At 40.8% G+C, this 20,597-nt stretch overlaps 1 protein-coding gene across 1 annotated transcript in view; it reads right to left on the reverse strand.

Moving 5' to 3' along the window:
* Positions 1 to 7,883: 7,883 nt before the first annotated feature.
* GTDC1 (glycosyltransferase like domain containing 1) overlaps positions 7,884 to 20,597 on the reverse strand; it is a 160,727-nt gene continuing 148,013 nt past the window's right edge. Inside the window, exons 9-11 of the mRNA XM_062498380.1 lie at positions 16,905 to 16,975; positions 16,109 to 16,200; positions 7,884 to 9,158 (exon numbers count right to left, since the gene is read on the reverse strand). Of these exons, the coding sequence (XP_062354364.1) occupies positions 9,075 to 9,158; positions 16,109 to 16,200; positions 16,905 to 16,975 (247 nt within the window). The 3' untranslated portion in view covers positions 7,884 to 9,074. The remainder of the gene's footprint in view (positions 9,159 to 16,108; positions 16,201 to 16,904; positions 16,976 to 20,597) is intronic.

Consider the following 20,597-nt stretch of genomic DNA (forward strand, 5'->3'; position numbering starts at 1 on the left):
CCTGAAAATGAAATAAAAAATAAAGAGGCCATGAAAGCAAAACAAAAATCTCAACAGGTCTGTACGGAATTTCAGCAGCACTTTATTTATTAATGCATATGAAGCTACCACTGTATTCCAGCTCCCAAAGACAGATCTGTAAGGAATAGGCCACATGCTGATTGACAGCAGCCATAATTCCATACAATGAGACTGTATTAAATTGTTTGATGTGATATGATACTCATCACTTGTAACTGATCAAACACACTGCTGCATCAAACAGCACCACAATACAATCAGGCTGGATATGGTTCCTGCCAAGGCTGTTCATCACATTGCACACTTCTGCATTAAACATATCTATTAATAGCATTGACAAACTACTCCTATCCAAGTTTTTTTTCCCCAAGAATTTCAGGACATGGAATGTGCAAAGAAATCCACGGATAATGCTTTACCATTTGAGGCAGCACTTCCGTCAGCGGAGTGCTCCAACGTGACAGGCTTTCCCAATTTGGGAATTTTATAAGGTAATGCCAAAAGTTGCAAAACTGTGCCCCAAAAACAAAGACTCAACATTTCTGCTTCCCTTTTTAATTATTTTTTGTCTGATTTTTTTCTTTCTCTGCTATATGCAAACAAATTGAAAGACTGACTCATTTTTGAGCAAGATTTTACTTTTGCTGTGCCTCTCCCCGGGAGAGCTGCTATCTTGCAGGAGTGAGCTGTGTTTGCTAACATTCACCCTTCTAGAGGAGGGAGACATAAATAAAAGCAGCAAATTCCTTGTCACCACTGCTCCTGCTGCAGACAGCGAGGGTGACACTCTGCAGCCCATGGGGGACAGAACTGGCACGAAAACTATAGGGGCTCTCTCAGATGTAGATTCTTAAATGAGCCTGGGTCTCTAGAGGGCAGAGGTCAGCTGTCCTCAAATCTGTGTAAATGCTAGATTAAGTTTATTAATCTCCCTGCTTTCACTTAAAAACCAAATTATAGGATGGTTAAATGTTAATGCCCAGGAGCTTGTGAGACGATCAATGCCCTCAGTTACCTCTGCAAAGGCAGAGCATAAGGTGTTCAAACCCCAGAAGGATGCAAGAAGTTAGTGTGATGACCAGGGAAAAAATTGTCCTTGTGAATTACCATGTGCTTCATGCCTGGTTCATGTTTTGTTTGCACTCCTGACACAGTACAAGCACCTCACACACAGAAGCAAGACCCAGGGACCAAAACATTCCCACCTGGATGTCCAGCATCAATTACAGCTCTTTATAAAGGATTTATACCTGTGCTGGGGCATGATTCCAAATGCCCATCTCCCTGCACCTACCCCCAGTGCCCACGAACAGCACAAAATCCAAGCATGCAGTGCACATGGTATTTAGCAACCTCCAGAGCAGCCTCTCCCTGTGCATCTCATGAAACTACTTCAGGGTGTAAAAACAAAGTGATAAACGAGCATGAGGGGTCCACAGAATTCCTCACAGACAGGTATGCACATCATAATTGGACAATTTCCCCCCTTGATTGCTATCTCAGCTTGGGACACCCAGGATCACATAGCCATGGAAAATAGTAAGTAATACGCAGGAATGCATGCCTGGCTGCATGGAGCTGGCACCAGGTTTTTTTTCAAGCTGGGATTGTATACATTTTACATTTATGAATATTTTTGCAAACTGCAGTGACAGAAGGTGCCTTTTGTCCTGTTTCTCACTTCTGTAATGTCAGTGTGAGCAGATTAAGCTCATGGCACGGTAGCAAATTATCCCTGTTGATGGAACCAGCTCCAAAAAGATTACTTAAGAGAGATGTGTAAGGCGTTTCCTTTTCCTAATTAAAAATATTAAAGTCTTTAAACATAATAAACCATCTCAGAAGGTTATGTTAGAGGCTGGGAAATATAGAGGAAAGGGCTGGATAGGCTTTTCCACTCTGATGGACGATTTTTAGCGCTAAGAGCCCAGTGCAGTGTGTAGAGCAAAAGAAACAGTAACTTTCTATCTGGGTGTAGCTAAGTAATTCAAGATGCTGCAAGTTAAGTGTAACAGTAGAAAGGAAGAAGTTCAAACACAAAGTCCCAGGCATTTCAGTGCAGTGTACAGTATGCTAAATTGTGGTATTACAGAAATTGCTGAGAGTTTGGCCACAAAACATTTCATACTGCACCAGTGTTCTGCCAGGGCTGGCTTCCAGCAAGCCCAGACATTTTTTTCCTTTCACCTGTTCTTTTTTTTTTTCCCCCTCCTGTTTGTTAACACAAATCAAACACCGTACCACAGAATTACAGCCCTTGTCCTGAATGTACCTCTCCCTTTATTAAATCAGCACGACTGAAAAGTCACCACGCACCAGGCAAAGACAACTGCAAATCTGGGCTTACCCTCCCCGTACCACCTGAGTGCCGCTATTATTCCTCATCCTTGGGGAAAGGACCCCATATGTGAGTTTCAGAAACCACCTCAGTAACTCCAAGCATCATTATCAATAGTAGGATGAACTGCAGCTGGGATGCACTGAGAAGGCATGGTAATACTCGCCCTAATCTCTGCATTCATCTCACTGGCCCTGCTAGGAAGTTTAAGTACATTTACTGGGGATTCTTCAGCCCTTGAAAGGTAGGAAGACATCTATGAGGCTTGACGTACCAGCTAATTAACTTGGGTTTGGAAAAAAAAAATCTTCTTATCTACTTAACTTGGAGACACTCTCTTTGTTTTTAAGCCTGCAGACTACCTTCTCTTTAAAATGCATGTTACGTACCACTCCGTAGTATGGAATGTATTATTTTTAACGAGGACCTATTTTAACTTGGACCTAAAACTACTAACATTTGACAGAGGGGTTTTTTTTGTCTTTTTTTTTTTTTTTTAAAGCTATTTGCAGAATCAGCTGAATGATAGTCTATAGCCTGTGTTTTGCAAGACAGGATACAAAATCCTCATGCTTTCCTTCTGTCCTTAAAAACACGGGCACATGAACGTATGAAGTGCTGGGAAATGAAGCCCCAGATGCACCCACACCTCCCCTCTCCCCCCAGAACCTATAAAGGAGTTTAAATAAATCTCTCAGGTTTTTCTTCTTAGTCTCTGGAAGTGGGGAATATTGAGGCTGGGAGAAAGTGATTGAATTTGTGCCTGCAGTGGTTGGGGCACGTGAGTGTTTCCTGCAGCTCTTATGACAGGAACACAGACGTGAGCAACTCCTGTAACATCCCTCCTCAGAATTAAACCACGCTAAAATTTCCTGTGGATGGCACAGGGAGATTTTAAATCCTCACCATATTCCTAACAGATAGAACAGTGGCATGATTGACCAAGCTTTTTTTCTTCTTCTTCTTTTTTTAAAGTACACATATGATGATGCATCATAGTTATAAACAGATGGTATTTGGCCTCCTTCCTATTCTCAACATTTGGAATTCCTAAACTATGTGAATTAAACAATAATATTTTATAAACATACAAGGGATTTTGCTCACTGCTTTGTTAACATAGAAATTATACAATGCTGACATTTATTTAAATTTTAAAAAGTAAACAAGAGTGTGTATTGAATTAAAGCAAACTAAAATCAACAGAGAGAAATATGTTCTGTGCGCACATTACCTACAACGGCACGGGCCTTTTTCGGGGAGACATAATGGGATGAAGCACAAATTGTAGCTTAGACAGTCTGATCCTCTGTGCTCGAAAGGCTCATTTAACACCTCGCTGTAAACAACGGATATTTATACCATAATTGGCCAGTTGACCATCAGTTGTTCATTTACTCTGTAACCTGCTATTATGGAGTTAAAAGAAGTTCCTTTCTGTTGGCTTTTCTAGGAGTGAAAGTGTGTTTGCAATTTTAGTACCAACTGGATTCAGTCTAACACTTGTACTTAGTATGAGAAACATTTTCATAATACCAAAATTTGGGGGAATAAGAGTATTCCTGCCAGAAAGGGAAGAAGAAAGTATCGGTTCTTAAAAGAAGAATTCTGTTTGCTTGGTTTCCTCTTTCCTTTCCATTTTAACCCCTTTTTAGGCTCCTCTCGAGCTGTGCAAAATTGAGAAACACTTAGGTTTTAATCACTATTCCCAGGTCTGCAAAGAGGTTCTGTGATGAATAAATAATGAATCCGAGATTTTAATCAGTGTTATGATTTTTGAAAAGGCTAATTATCATTGTTTACAGACATGCTTTTCCAGCGTATTTCCTTGTTTTGCCTTCAAAGCTCCAAGGGTTAAGCCCCTCGCACGCATCCCTCCCATCCCTCCCCAGCGCCGCGCTCCTTGCCCGGGATTTCTTTCGGGGGCTTGGGGGTATTTTTTGTTCGTTTGGTGTTTTTTGGGGTTGTGTTTTTACTGCAGGAACCGCAGGAGAGCCGGAGGGGCTGGGGGAAGGCAGCGCATCACGGGCGGCCGCTCCGCACCCGCGGAAAAGCCACGGCGGGGATGGGAGGGGGGAGAGGAGAGCCTTTCTCTTTGCCGGGTCTGTAGAGCAATGCTACATAAGAATCCGATTTCCAAAAGAGTATTTTTATTATCGATAATGTCGATGATAAGAATTGGCGGGCGCCGTGTCCGTCCCCCGCTTCCCGGGGAAGCTCCGCTCCGCTCCGCTCCACCCGCAGCGCCGCGCCGGGATGTGCCGGGATGCGCCGGGATGCGCTGGGATGCTCCGGGATGTGCCGGGATGTGCCGGGATGCGCCGGGATGCGCCGGGATGTGCCGGGATGCGCCGGGATGTGCCGGGATGCGCCGGGATGCGCTGGGATGTGCCGGGATGCGCCGGGATGCGCGGAGAGCACCGCGGGGCTGCCCCGACAGCAATCGCCCCCGGCTCCAGCCCCTCGCGTTATTATCACTGTCATGATTTTTATTATTTATCATTTTTACCATTACAGCTGCCACTGGCCTCGTTTAACCTGCTTTGCCCACACCTTCATCCTCTCGGTCATTCACCGCCGATGGGAAAACCTTTCCCGCGGGTGGGATACTCGATGCCAAGGTCCCGATTCCCCCCATTCCCCTCCCTGTTCCCCGGGACTCGCGGCCGTGTCCCGCAGCCTCCTCCCGCTCCGCGCTCTCTGCTGCTTCCGCGGGGTGGGGGGAACAATTCCAACCCCTACAGCCCTTGATTATCAGCAACAGCTGCGAATCTTCACTACGAATCTAAAGAAATATCAGAAGATTAGGCAGCGATGCTATTTATTGCCCTGTAATTAAAGTTCTATCAGTGTTTCTATTATAAAACCTTATTTGCAAGGGTTGGTAACTCAGAGGCAAAATTTTCCTGCAAGATGAAGCGACGCTAAGAAGTATTTTGGTTAAATAAGGTTAGCCTGTTAGAAGGTAAAATCCCCAAGGACTTTCATTAAGGTGCTCATTTATATCTGCAAATACATCGCCAAGTCCCCCAAATCAAGGATATATGAGAGGGGTTTTTTTTTGTTTTGTTTTTGTTTGGTTTTTTTTTCAAAAATCACGGATTCATGGAAAGGTTTTAATACAATTCTCTGGGAAATTATTCCCATGAAAACAATTTGTTTGAAAGAAAATGCCTTCTGGTCGTTTCCACACAAACTAGTCTTGGGCTAGTACATGAGAACCCAAGTGCCTATGAGCAGAAAGGAGGTTGGTTAATTATTTTCAACTGTCCTTTCTGGAATAAAAAACAGAGTAAACAGCTTGAACAGGGAAAGGTGAATTTAATTTTCAAGGCCCTTTAACTTTTAATAATCTGAGGAACAAGATGGGAGGTACATTCTACCCTCCCAGTTATCCTGATATAAATTCATTCAAGATTTATATTGGTGTAATAGAGAAGCAGAATTTGCTCCGTGATTTCTAATGAACTGCTGGCTCGGTCTTTAAAAACGCAATTAGAAAAATCTAACCACCTAATTCAGAACAGCTTTGAGCTGAGGCAGAGGTCTCAGTGCTGCAAACAGGGATGGAAGCTGGTCGGTGCCATGGCTCCTTGCTGTGCCTGCAGCACCGGAGTGGGGCTAGGAATGCTGGAAACGGTTTGCTACAGAATTCCCTAATTGTTTTAGGATTTTCCTTTCTATTATATGGGAGAAGACAATTCTTATGTGGAATAAACCTGTGTTTCCTGTGCTCTCAAATGCTAAAACAAAAGGATTGTAGGATTAGGTGCCTGGCCTGATACTGATGCAGGAGGAGCTGTCTGGTCAGGGCGCTGTCTGGTGAGGCTGGCACAGAGTTGGGAAAACCCAGCTCTGACTCTGCACTCAAACTCATCTCAAAGCTTTGGCGCCACTGTATTAGTGCAGGTGAAACATCAATAAATATGAAAGTAAGTCAAGGTTCAATTACCTCTTGCTCTACTCACGGGATTATGTGTCTGCATTCACTGCTTACTCATGTGTGTAGGAACAATGGGACCGAGATCCCAATTTGTCCCCCTGACCTTCTGAAGTGAGCGGTTGAAATGAAGCAGCACGGGGTGACACTCTTGTTTCCTCTGCTGAAACTGAGAGACAAAACTCCGTAGATTGTTTCAGTCTGCAGTGCTGAAGGAGACACTGTCTGGGCGAAACATCTCCTCTGACTACCTGGAAGTCCTGCAAGTATCACCTCTGGCTACCTGGCAGTCCTACATCACTCTCTTGACTGAGGACCTCAGACTGGCCAGGGTGTCCCCTGAGACAACCTATGATGTGGTAAGGACACAGAATCAGAATGGTATGGGTTGGAAGGGATCTTTAAACTCATCCAGTTCCAACCCCTGCCATGGGAAAGGCCACCTTCCACCAGAACAGGCTGCTCCAAGCCCTGTCCAATTCAGCCTTGTTCACTTCCAGGGATCCTTGCTCCAGACCAGCTGTGCATCTTCACTAAGAATGTAAAGAAATACCAGGAGATAACACAGCATTGCTATTTCTTACCCTGCAATTAAACTCCTCACAGAGCTTCCATTATAAAACATTGCAAGGGTTCATAAAAAGGGAAGATTTTTCCACCAAGGCAAAGCCTTGCTCACCAGACAGAGCTGGGCATGGTTGAAGTATCACTGTCAGTAAGTTCAGCAGGGCAGACCTCCACCTTGCCAAGGAGCTGGGTGAGACCTCCTCTGGCCATGAGGCTGATGAGGGTGTGCCCTGAGGATAGCAGGAGCCTTTGAGTGAAAACCACACAACTTTGATGTTTTGAGTCTGCTCACCACAAGCCCGAGTGCAGCATTACAGCATCTCCTCTTTCCTTTTTATTGGTTTGGAGGATGACTCACTGTGATACTTGAAGCAGTTTGTTACAACTGCACTATGCCTCAGTTTCCCCAGCAGTAAAGTCAAAAAATATTCCAGTTTGCAGGTGCAAGGTGTGATGACATTGGTGAACATCTATGATACACTCTGGTAGGAGTGCAAGGCAGGGATGACCACCAGGCCTATGCCCTGGGGAAAATCATGTCCACCCAGCCACCAGCAATGCCTAAAGCCAAGATGGGATTTGGCTGAGCAGAAAGGAGGAGGAACCTGCATTCAGAGAGATGATCACTGCAAAATTACCACCCTGCAGTACTAGGAGAACAACCAAACACATTCCATTGGGTCTCCCTGACAAGAAGTAACAAGAAGTAACACAAGTTCTTTCTCACACTGAACAATGACATTTCAGCTTCTTAATGGTGTCAAAAGTCACAAAGACACTCATGGGGAGGAGGACCAGCCTGTACCTTTCACCCCTTTCAGGTACAGGAGCTGCCTTGCCTGATCCATGGGAAGCTGAGACCACACCTGTCTGCACAGACAAGTCTTGCCAGGCTTCACATCATAACACCTTACCCAGAGTCCTCTTCCTGCTTCTTCCCAAACCAGAGTTGAAAATCTTGGGATTGCCATAAGGTTTTATTATCGCTTGCAAGCCAAATTCTAGTTCATCAGAAAAAGACACAATTGCATTCATTGACTCTGATACAAGGATATGCACGGTGATAAACATACAGATAGATGTACACACTTATACATGAATGAGATATGCTAATTAAAAATTGCAGTGGGCACTTTATTAAAAATTTATTGTACAATCTACATCTTCAAAACATTTTACATCAACAAATATTGCAGCTTGACTACTGGAATCATAAGTGATTTATCTTTAAAAGACTGTATTTGCAACTGGATGCAAAGATTCTTGATGAACTGCCATTACATTTAAACTACTGGTTTTTATTGGAAGTATTTTGATTGTTATCTGTTTGTTCTCCATCCTTGAGAGAAATAAAACAAGTGTCTCGGCTTTCATTTTATCGGATAGATGGCACCATGTAGCATATTTCCCATGCTAGTTTGAATTACAGCTGTTTATCTTTCAGCTTTCTTTAAGATTAATTAAATGCAAATGTAACTCCACGAATCATGGGATTACCTGCCAGACCCCCTTATTAATACCTTCACTTAAAAACCCCTTTGCCAGAGAGTCATTAATTTGCAAAAAAAAAAAAAAAAAGGAGAGAGAGAGAGAGAGAGAGAGAGAGAGAGAAGTGCTCAAGCAGCCCTTTGCCTCCCAACAACCCAGAGATGGCTGCCCAATTAGTCCAGCAGCATTCGGATCCTCCTTTCAGGCCCTGTGGCCCTTTGAGGACACAATAAGGCTCCAATGATAACCTGGCAACCTAGGTAGAAACTCAGCCAAGTGTGAGCGTTTGAAGCTGCAGCTTGGCTGCCATCGTGTCGGCGAAAAGAAAGAATTCAGGCACCATGTCATCCAGTACAAAGGATAAAAACAGATTCAACCGGAAATTCAATGTGGCACCACATATGGGATACATGAGTGCGGTTACACAACAGGCCACATATTTTTTTTGAACAGTCTCCTGCATGTGATGCCGAGGACATGTGTAACCATCATAACGTCTCTAAGAATCTGTATTTAATTTGAGCTGGGGTGGTGGCAGGGATTGGAGATCTGAAGCCGCCACAGGTTTGTGGCAGATGGCTCTGTGTCAGCTATGACAAGCAGCCAGGCTCGGCTTCCTCTGCAGATTTTCTTTTCTCTCTGATCAGGTAAATATGGGCACACTCTGGAAACTTCCACAATTCTGCCTGAGGCTGCAAGTTTGTGACTTAGCCCCATCTGTCACAAATCTTCCTTCGGTTCTGCTGCGAGCAGAGACCTGAATTTACTGCCGAGCGCTGCCCAAGAAAACCCGGCCGTGTCGCCCTGCGAGGAAGCACAAGACAGAAGCACAGGGAACTGTGTTAGAGGCTGGGACACAAGGTGCAGGAAGGATTTCAGGAGGGGTGGAAGCCAATTGGTCAAAGAACACATTTAAAAACAGGGTGAATTCAATTTTTTTTTAAGACAGGTAAGCTGGTCATCAGGCCCAGGTTATTTGCTCTGTCTACTTTACTGCTGGTCCCAGTGTGCACGTCAAAGACTGAACACCCTCAGAGACCAGTGTGTCCCTCTCACCCTCAGACATGCCAGAACCACTAGACCATCATCACTCTGGGCTTTACTTGAGAATAAGTGGGGTTTTTTTTGTTTTTTTTTTTTTTTTTTTTTTTTTTTTTAGGAGTGGTAACTCTGAAAAGTTCCGGGCATTCATTTTTTTCAAGGAATAAAATCCCATCACTATCATTCCATCAGCAGTTCCTAAATATGTGGAGATCAAAAGAAGCAAAGAACAACCAGCATAATGTCCGAAGCAGGACAGTATTTTTCATTAAGTAATCAACTTGTTTCTAGTGTCCTAAGATCAGAACTAAAGCACTTAATATCTACTCTGCCATCATTAGACTTCAGAGTTAACCTTTAGAATTTAATAAGGAGTGTTTATCCACTCAGACTAGCTCTTTCAGGACAGTTGGAGTTCAAGCACACAGTACTGATTTAGTGTAGATTTTATGCACTTTAAAAAAAATCGCCTTAACAAAATTAGGATTTAGAAATTAATTTTCCACACAAAACCTGAGATTTGGCAGGCAAGACTGGAATGATTTACAGAGCCAATTTGTATTGGGTCAAATCTACTCTGTGATACAGCTCCTTCACTCTGCAAGTGAGTAAGGGGGGAAGAATCAAGGTGGAAAACAGTTTGTAGCAATAATTTTTGGAGTTCATTTTTCAAACTCCAAGCACCTCTGGAAACCACCCTCAAAAGAGACCACTGCTTTACATGAATTGAGTGCACTGTGAGGCACAATGCACAGCTACTTAATGCACTTCAGCAGAGGTGTATTGAAACAGTATTTCCCTGATCAAACGGGTCAGTTCTGCAGTTTCTTGTATTTGCCTTTGAAATCTCACCTCATTCTTGCTGTCTTTAAAAAATAAAAGCATTACATTTTGGATGAAAAATCTGCGCAGTATCTTGCATAGGATGGCTCAGAACACACTGACTGACTAAGACATTGGGAAAACAATGGGTTTCTTTTTCTCAAGGTAATTTAAATGAACTGTACTTAAAAACAAATAAAAAGTTTTTCAAGCTTTTTGCAACTTTTCTTCCTATTTCCTTTGACCCATTTCTTCATCTACTGTTTTGAAGTGGCTGTGGCTCATCTGCCAGTTTTCATTTGCTTGCTAAAACTCCCCTGGAAGGTATCTAATACTGTCAGAATAAAAAGCTCCAAGTCCTGGTGTTTATATTGAAAGTTTCCCCCATAATTGCTTTAGTCCTACTCTGCAAGTGCAGCCAACTGCTGTGAGAAACAGACCAACACTTGGGAACATGGTGATCATGGAAATGTGGGATTAATGCTTGGACTCAATGATCTTAAGAGTCTTTTCCAACCTAAGTATTTCTATGGTTCTGTGATTTTCGGAGAGCTGGAGTCTCCTGGATATTTACTCTGAGAGCCAAGAGCAAGACAAGCCCACAGAGTTCAGGTGCAGGCTACCTACACACATATCTGCACATATATCCATTTATCTATGACTGTATCCCAAAAATTAGGCAACTCCAACTCCCTTCCTGCTAGCTTATTTCTTCCACAGTGAGAATCCATGTTAGCCAGGCTGACCTCCCTCTACCACAGTGACTTGAAGACCTAAGGTTCACCCAAAATGCTTAAATTGTATCCCAAAGACCAGCCCACCTTCCCACCTGTGCAAACCCCTAAGCTAGAGAGGGGTTTCACTGTATCAGCCATACATGGGAATGAAAATGTCAAGACTTGAGTCTAACCTGGATGTGATCCTGAGCAATTTAATCCAAGTCTGAAGTCAGGTCCTACTTTGTAACTGGCCCTGCTTTGAGTAGAGGCTGGGCTGGTGACCTCCAGAGGCATCTTCCTTAACTAGTCTGTGACTCTGTGGTCCAAACAAGTAATAGCAGTTTTCTTTTACATAACAAAAATCCTTATGTTTTACACATTTTGCTTAGGATCACATGCCTAAGCACTGCAACAGAAATGGCAGAGCATGGACACAGAGTTCTGCACTCCAGAGTTCCTGTAACATTCCCCCACAGACTCTGAGAAGCAGATCTAAACCACCTCTGAAACCATTTTAAATCACGTTCATAGGAAACTGAGCAGCTCGAGAGGCAAATACAAGTTTCTCATTTGTGTTTCTAACCTCCTTCTGACCTGCACCTAATGCTAGCCAGGTAAAAGCAGAAATTCAATACAATTCCTTCTTTTTTAACTCTGCAAACATGCTCTGGTAATGAACAGAAAGCCAGCAGGATGGATGGAAATACTTGCACTATTTGCATACCCTATAAAGCTCTGAATTAACTTTATCAGCCTGGGACAAAAGATCTGGAGAACACTGTAAGCAAACATCTGCTCAATATACATTCACCATTAAAAAGTAAACAGTAGGACTGTCTCCATAACGAACAGGTTGGGAATTATCAGAGTTACTACACATCACATAAACTGATGGCACGGCCCAGAATTCTCTAAAGCAATGATCACACCAGCACAAAAACAGCTCTCAAACATCAGAATGGCTTGAATGATAAGATATTAGAATATAAACATGGAATAACATTCACAAGGAGAGACTGAAAAGACTGGGATACTGTACATGTTTGACAAATGTTTATAAAAGAATGGATGGTACACTAAAGATGGATGGGGAACTCCTGCTTCCAGGTGACCAGCTCCAGAACAAGAAGACACTCAACACAACTGAAGGTGGGGAAAACCTGAGCTAATTAAGGAAATTATTTAAACACCATCATAGAATCACGGAATGGTTTGGGTTGGAAAGGCCCTTAAGGACCATCTTGTTCCAAGCTCCTGCCATGGGCAGGGACACCTTCCACTAGACCAGGCTGCTTAGGGAAAAAATGAATTTTTCATGGAGTTTTGCTGGGGATTGAGTAAGAATAAAGGCAGAGGTACCATCCCTGGCTCTCACATGGCCTGTACAGAAACTGTGAACAGCAGGGCTGAGTGGCTGGTGGGACATCTGGCATCAGGCTCCCCTGCATCCTCATGTGCCCAATGCCTGTATCTTACACTGAGTATGCCTCCTGCTGCTTCCTCAGCTTTGCCTAAATATGAAAGCTGGACCAGGAGCAGTTTTCTCTTCTACACGTGTCCCTGAAATACCCAAGATACTGCTTTATCTCAAATAAGAGAAAAAAGAAAAGGAAAGAAAAAGAAAAAAAAAAAAAAAGAAAGTTTTGTTACAACTGCCCTATACAGCCAAATCCTGAGACTGGAAACAATTCAGAGGTCTACGGTCTAACCGGGATCTTAATTTGATTTTACAGCAGTTTAATCCCTTTGAATTCAGCAGACTTCCTTCTACAGTGGTGTCAGAAAGAAAAAAATCACGCCATGTGTCTTTTCATAGGCAGGTGAGCTTCTGTAGTGTGATGGAAATGAGAAGATGAATGTCAGAAAGTGGGCCAAATTCTTTTCTCCATTAAACAAGCATGAGTGAGAGTAGGATTTTTCTGTAGGAACTGAAGCTGACAGCATGTCACCCAGCACTCATTCAGCTGGGAGGGCTGGGAGAGATTATTTAAAGTTGTCAGCTCCTTCCATGCCTGGCTTTTGGCAACTCTTCTTGTCCCTTTCCACTGTATACTCTTCATACATGCTGTTTTAAATTAAGAAACTCAAGTAAGGAAGCTGAAAGGTAAACTTAAAAAAAAAATAACGCAGAAACAAATGCTTTGCCCTGTTTTATTTTATTTGTTTTGTTTCAACTTTAAATCTACTAGATAGGGCACTAACAGGTCCTGGGGTGTGCCCAGACCAATGCCCTGTTGTTGTTACTTGCTTCATTCCTGTGCTTTCCTTGGCAAGCAAAACCACCCAGAACTAGAGTTTGATTCCATGAAACTGGAACAGAACAAATAATTGATAACAAATGAGATTTGCTTCCCTCTCATCTCAATCTTCTGCTAATAACCGGCAGAAGGCAAGGTTGAAATGCAGATGAGCCAGCCCTGAGTGCTGTGTGAATACACAGAGTGAGCAATACATCATCTGGAAAGGTTTCCATAGGTGCTTACATTATGAACATTTTTAAAAGTCTGCCAGCATGAATCTGCTCCATGGAGTTAAGCTACAACAGTTTAAAGCCTTGGTGTGTGAATTTTCACAGGGATATTCCCTATGTCCAGTCCCTAAGCCCACTGCCCTGCTGCCATTTATCTCCTTTCTGCCACTAATTTTGTCAGCACGAGCATTGAGGACATCTGAAGGAATAAACTGCCTGTTTAATTAGCCACTGTCTAATTATTATAGATATCTTGAGTAATAAAATCCCAACAATATGTAAAAGGATAAGCCAAGGTGATTACTTCCCAACTTGTGGAGCAGAATCCTCAATCAGCACAGAAAAGCACTACTAGCTTTTAAAGCATTTCTACTTCCAAAATTTCACAGATACTTGCTAAACTCAAAGCAGAGAGTATGGCAGGATGGTTTCTGAATGACAAGGAGCTGGTTAGCATTGACTCTTGTGCTGGCATCCCTTTTCTAGTCCACTAAAGCAGAGATAATATTATCTCTCCTTAATAATTATCTGAAAAAAGTGAAAATACAATGCAAGTGCTGCATAGCCTTCAGGATTTCACTCTATGCAGCTACCTTAGCATCACTCCAGCTGTAATGATCTTAACAGCACAGCTCTAAGCTAGCATTTTTCCAGGAGGTTTTGTGGATGGTCCACTGTGAAGGAAGAGTAGGTGTGCGTGGGTGCAAGCAAGAAAAGACAACTCTAACAGTGTTCTCCGAGCTGATCCAAAGCCTATTAAAGACAACAGGGATATCTCCTCTGGTGCTCACAGGTGCTGGATTAGGCTCTGCTTTCCTCATTTTAAAACAATCCCCCACTCAGCTCCATTGCTACCTGTTGCAAAGGTTCAGCTCTGACACTCAGAAGATCTGCAAATCCCATGCATGAGGGGCAGGATAAATACCTTCATCTTCTGCCTACTAATCATCCAAAGGAATTCTTAAAAAAAGAGAAAAAAAATCCTTCAAGCAAATCAGCATTTTGTCTACAGGGCTTGCACACACATTTTCGACCTGTACTATTCTATATCAGTATTTTTTGCATGCCTTGGCTCTGTGTTCAGGAGCTGGGGATCCATGTGGGAGAAGATCCATGTGAATGCAACCATTAGCTGAGCTTAAAGCATTGGGAAATGCCAAGGTAAACATTTAAGGACTGCTTTCCCTTTGAAGCCCCCCATGCCTAACTCTATGATACTATTGACTCAAGAAGTAATGCTGAACACTGGAAGTGTTCAGTCAGCATTTTAAACTATTATGAGCTACCTTCTGAACCATTGCCAAGTTAATAGACAATGAAAGATAATGAGCTTGAAATTGGGTGTTAAATTGCATTTTTGGTTCTTTTTTTTTTTTTTCTTTCTTGAGGTTTAACTGTTTCCTGCAGAAACAACATCATCTTTGATGTATCATTATGCAGATGCCTATTTTTAGGTCACAAAAAAAGTCAAGGCGTGGGCTAAGCCCTTGCTGCTCCTGATAGGTGTGTGCGGGAAGGGGGAGAAAGGCAGACAGAACACAGCAAGATTCAACACTTTCTGGACCTCAGAGGGAGGGAGGGAAGTGGAGGCATGAGGTTGGGTCTTTTGGCAGCATGAGACTCCAAATTAAGGAGGAGATTACTTGACCTGCTCATTAACAGTGAGGCTGGATGGCGACAGCCAGGGAACGCTCCCAGAAGTGCATTTGTGTCGCACGGGTTAACACGAGGAGCATTTCCATGCACCACCCCTCCCAAGCCTTTAATAGTTTCAGCTGAATTCAGGGGTTTTCACGATCTGAAACACCTCTGTCATGCAGGGGTGATGTGTATCGAACCTGCCCACAGCAGAGCCAGGACAGTAAAAGTCAAAAACTGCTGTATATGTATGAATCACAATGCAAAGAACTGCAGTTGTTCATCTGAAAGCAGCATCGTGTAGTAACGACTCTTCACTGGAATAATATAAAATGTACTGCTTCATCTACATTCAAACTAAAGAAAAAAGAAAAGTGTGACTCCCATCATTGTAAATACACCACTTAAAACCATGAAAGTCAGCCTAGCATCGAACACTTGAGCAAAACCTGAATGGAGAGTTTGCCACTGAACCTGGACTTTCTCTACAGAAATATCTGCAAAGAAGGGGACATGATATATACCAGCAAATTATGCTCCCAATGAACTTTAATGCTCAGTACACCTTTTCAAGCAAAGATTTAAAATAATTGTAATTATGAAAATCACTCAAATCATTCCAGACACCACAGAAATCTTACCTGATACCTGCCACCTGCATTTTTTGAGGAGTAAATTAGGATAGGAAGGTAGGCTTATACTCATTAGTATAACCGTAGGATCTTTCTTTTATTTTCCTTTTAAACTAATGAGTTGCATTAATCCAGGTTCATTTTTATAAGCCTCTTGGGTCCAAATGTAAAGGACAGTCATTTTAGAAAACAGTAAATTAAAAAAAAAAAAACATGTAGCATGCATTAAGTGCACGTATTTCATAAGACCTAGGTTAATACAACTGGCATCTAGTTTAATTAATCCTTGTTAGTGTAACGACTAATATCCCTCCCTAGCATGTTTCCTTTAAACATTAGTATGTTAATTAAATGTTGTTTTTTTAAGGGTTTTTTTTTCCCTTTGTACTTCAATATGGCATTATATCATCTAAAACTATTCCAAACAGCTACCTTATAGAGATGTCTCCTTACAATATCTGGTCTCTTGCAGAAATTCTGAAGCCTTTTAAAAAGCTGTTCAGGTGTAGAATACAGATATTCAGCTGCAGGAAAAACAGATACATTTTTAATGAAACAAAAACCTCAAAGCACACACTCGATATTAGTCACTTTACTAATTAAAAATGCATATTGCTCTGTGCCGCCTCGTGTTTTACATTATTTAAGCATGATTTTATAAGGTTACCTCAGCTCACAAGGATGTTTAATGCTAAATAAGACTGTGTAGTTGTGCTGTTTAGACATCTCCTTTGGGTGATTAAAATACATTATTCTAATGTAACACAATGCATATGTGATACATTTAGTGATGAGATTTTTCGAAGAACTGGTACTACATTAGTGTGTATCCTGTACTGCAGTTGCATACTATTAAGTATTAAATTGTTTAAATAATTTGGTGTGATTTTCAGGCCTGGCTTTTTTTTATCTTCTGTGTATCAAAAAAAAAAATCTGCAAACCATTGCAGCATCAGTGACCTTTTAACAAAAATCTATCATTACGGGATGTGTATGCTAACAATGAAGAATGCTATTTCAAAACTTGCTTTTGTGTTATCTTAAAAGAACAGATGGCAAATATAAACTTCGTCTAATGTATTAAAACACATAAAATTTGCCTTAACACTAACATGTTGGCTTGCCAAATAAACAATTGCTTTCACTCAAGTTTATTCCCAAACTTTGGATTTTAGCAGGAATCACGTTACTACGTTTCAGCAGAAGGAATAGGCAACAAAGCAGCTACCTGGAAATATCTCTGGGTACACCAAGGCTTTGGGACACAGCGGGTAACAGCCACAATGCACAGCCTCGATCCTGAGGATTAGAAATCACAAATACACAAAAATAGACATTAGTCAGCCAAAAAACTTATTTCTGTGCAAGAGCCTTGAGGTTGCCTGCATGCAGCAAGAGGGAAACTTTTTTTTTTTTTTTCCCTTCAGCAGCATAATCCTTCTAAATGCCAAAGTTGCTCTTTTTAAAGAAAATTTTATTGATCATATGAATTACATAGAACAGAACAGCGAGCATATGTTTTGTTCGCTGAATAAATCAAAGCGCAGCTCTGCATTTTTTTGTTTTTTAAATACTGTTTAACACATTTTATAATCAGCAGACAGACACATGTAACAACATGGTGAAGTATGGACGGCTTTGCTTAATAATGCTGCTGGAAAACACGGGGCACGTTGGCCACACCAGGGTGTGCTCGCAGACACACACACCACGCTCACCTGGCACAGCAGATATTCCCCTCAGACTTCCAGACTCCAAAGGTTACAGATAAATATAACCCAGGAACCACTTGCAGCATGCTCCAAGCTGGGATATTTCAGCTTTTTCATATGCTTTGGATAATTTCCTTTATGTTTCAGGATATAAATTGTATTTTTTAATAATCACTGGTGAAATTCATTTGCCAAAGCGCAGGAGGCTTTCTACTTGTTTGGCTTTTTTTTTTTTGTTTTTTTTTCCTTTGTTTTTTTTTTTTTTCTCCCAAGGAACATTTTACATATCTCCCGTAACATCAAACCCAAATATTTTAGAATTGCACCACTGTGGTGCAAAGTTTTCCAGTAGCAGAGCTGTTCCCCTTGGAATTCATGTTTTTAACAGCTGAATGGGTTAAAGGCATCTAGATTTCAATTTATTTTTTTCACATAATGACCATTGATCTGACACAACGTCCTTCCAAAGATACAACTGTAATTTCTGTTGGCCAGAAATTACACAGTGAAATTCAAAACACTTCTTAAAATATGTTTATTTTATGAGAGGCTTTGAATTTCCTCCAACATGTTGACCATACGAGGACTTTATTTTTAACTTCAGTTTCTCTCATTCCCCAGAATAAAAAAAAAATCTGAAATCTTGTCAATGTTCACCTTTTCTATTTTCAGTGACAACCCAAAGGCTTTTGCTACCTTCATATCAATGTCAGGTTTGGCACTTTATTAGAGGTACCGTGAAAGGACTCTGTTCCCTTTAGTTCTACACAATTTTAAACAGGAAAGAAAAAAGAAAAAGAAAATAAAGAGAAACACATTCAGCTTTCATGCTAGAAAACTATGCATATCCACAAACCCCAAAGACACATTTTTCTGCAAATGCTTTTGCTAAGTAGTGACTGCTGTTTTTTTTTCCATAAACTTTTAAAATTTGTAATTTATGTTGTTTTTTTTTAAATAACATATGCACTTCAGATTGCATTTTAAACATTAACAACAATTTCAAAGTGTACATCGTCTAGCACTATATTTTTTACCAAAGGGAAATGTTTCTGATGTGTGATTTAATTGATGATTTCAGTTCTTAAATATTGTGTCATATGTCAAAGCAAATAGATTTTTAAAGTTTTCTTTAATCTAGGAGGAAAAAAAAAAAGAGTGAAACTGTGGACATTTCAGTAATAGCTCAGATCACTAAGTTATGTTAAAATATTTGCTTTTTAATCATATCGTCTGCATGGAAATTAAAAAAAAAAAAAGAAAAGAAAAAAAGAACAGCTCCCTAAAACAAAACTGCAGGCCAAGATGGGAACTGAGTCATCCTTTGAGTATGAAATTTCCCTTTTCAAAAAACCTCTACCAGGATCATGAATTAGTAAAATCAGAATTTAATGCCTCCATGGTTTGCTAGATGAAAGTTAAAAATTTGGAGTTCGTTCATTTGCAAATGATCTTATTTGCATACTCCTTTTCTACCTTTCTGCACCAAAGTTTGGGTGTATTTTTCTGGCCAGTCCCTGCTGTGAGTAGTAAGTTTTACTACAAAACTTACACCTTCCAGTTGTCAAGACCTAACAATCCAATCAAACTGGGCAAAGCTCACACTGACACAGACTTTGGTGTGAGGATGCACAGGGAATACTTTAATTTCATGCATTTCTGTCCTTTCCCAGAAAAGTATTATATCATAACAATAATACAATTACTCTTCATTTCAATCCTTAAGCACTAGTAGTTAAATAATAAATAAGAGTTCCGATTGATCTATTGTTAAAATGGCTAGTAAATGGTCTTTTTATTCCAATTAACAAATCATCTGCTAAATCTATGAATCTTAATATTCAGGTCTACTCACTTCAATTCATACAATTTATCTGCAAATAGTTGTTGGGCTTTTGATTCTAAATATAATTAGCTGATAATTTTGCCTGGCTGAATTACTTTTCTGGAGGGCCTGCTAAGGCTCTCAGTCGCATTATCTAGCAATAATGAATCTGATAGGTGAAATTTTTTACTGTAATGAGGATGAGACACAGTTGTGACACCTGAGTCTAGTAATAACAGAAGACTGCTAATTATCGACAGCACTTTTTTGTGTGATGCATAGAGAAAAAAAATCCCTCATTATTAAAAAATAAAAAGTTACAATTATAAGTGACACCGGAGGAGAGTAAATAAAATGGAGTGATTAAAACATTGCTGCTTTAAGGGTGTTTTTAATTAAGTGGAAATGCTAATGTTGTCATACTTAGCAGATGGGATTAAAATGAGTTATTGTAAGTAACTCTTATGTTATGGTTTCCACAGCATGTCTACAAGATCTAAGAAAGTGATACATTCCATAAGACATTTAAAAAATGAAATTCTCATAGTCTTTACAGCTCATAATAATGAACATCATGAATAAACTATTGAAAAAAAAAAATCCTGCCAAGGCTTTTACCATCATGACTTAACTCCCATGGAATGCAACCATAATGTACTGGGCTGCTGGAATCACACTGCTGGTCTGCCTTTGTCTTTTGCTGATTGCTGCGTTTCTGATTTCCTTCACACTCAACAATAACAGAAGTTTGGTGCTTGGGCAGGAATCCAGCATCAAGTGTGGTGTCAAGAAGGTACAGCTTTGGTGCAAGGGAAGATGATGACCACCCACCAAGGTGATGTTCTAAACGAAAGCACAGGATGCATCATGTAACTGCAGATAAAAACCTAATTGCACACTTTCTCCTACTTTATTTGTGTAAAATTTTCCATCTGCTACATCTAAAGATGTCTAAACTGTTAGTATCAAACCTGCATTCAGCTGCCAGCTGTGCACATTAAGGATTGCAAAACACTAAGTAAATGAGGCAGCATAAAACTGAGTAGTACTGGTCCATCTGCCCAGTACTAGTGGAGACCCCCATACCTGGTCCTTTTAAAGCCCCACACTGCTGCTCAAATTGATAAGGAAAATACTTAATAACATGCTTTAAGAGCCTTGGTTTAGAAAGCTCAATTTGCATTTGCTATCATGACTTCTAAGTATTGGAATCTGCCTACTACTAGTACAAGTTAATGCTTTTCATCTCTCTTTCAAATGCTCTTTGAAGAACTTTTAATGAATGAAAATTAACATCTATAATTTATAGTATTTGCTGTCAAATTTCTGAACAATTCGTGACAACATTTTGGAGATAAGTTTTAAATAGTATTTTTTGAAAACT

The sequence above is a fragment of the Cinclus cinclus genome, chromosome 9 (assembly GCF_963662255.1).
Source record: "Cinclus cinclus chromosome 9, bCinCin1.1, whole genome shotgun sequence".
In the NCBI taxonomy this organism is placed as follows: Eukaryota; Metazoa; Chordata; class Aves; order Passeriformes; family Cinclidae; genus Cinclus; species Cinclus cinclus.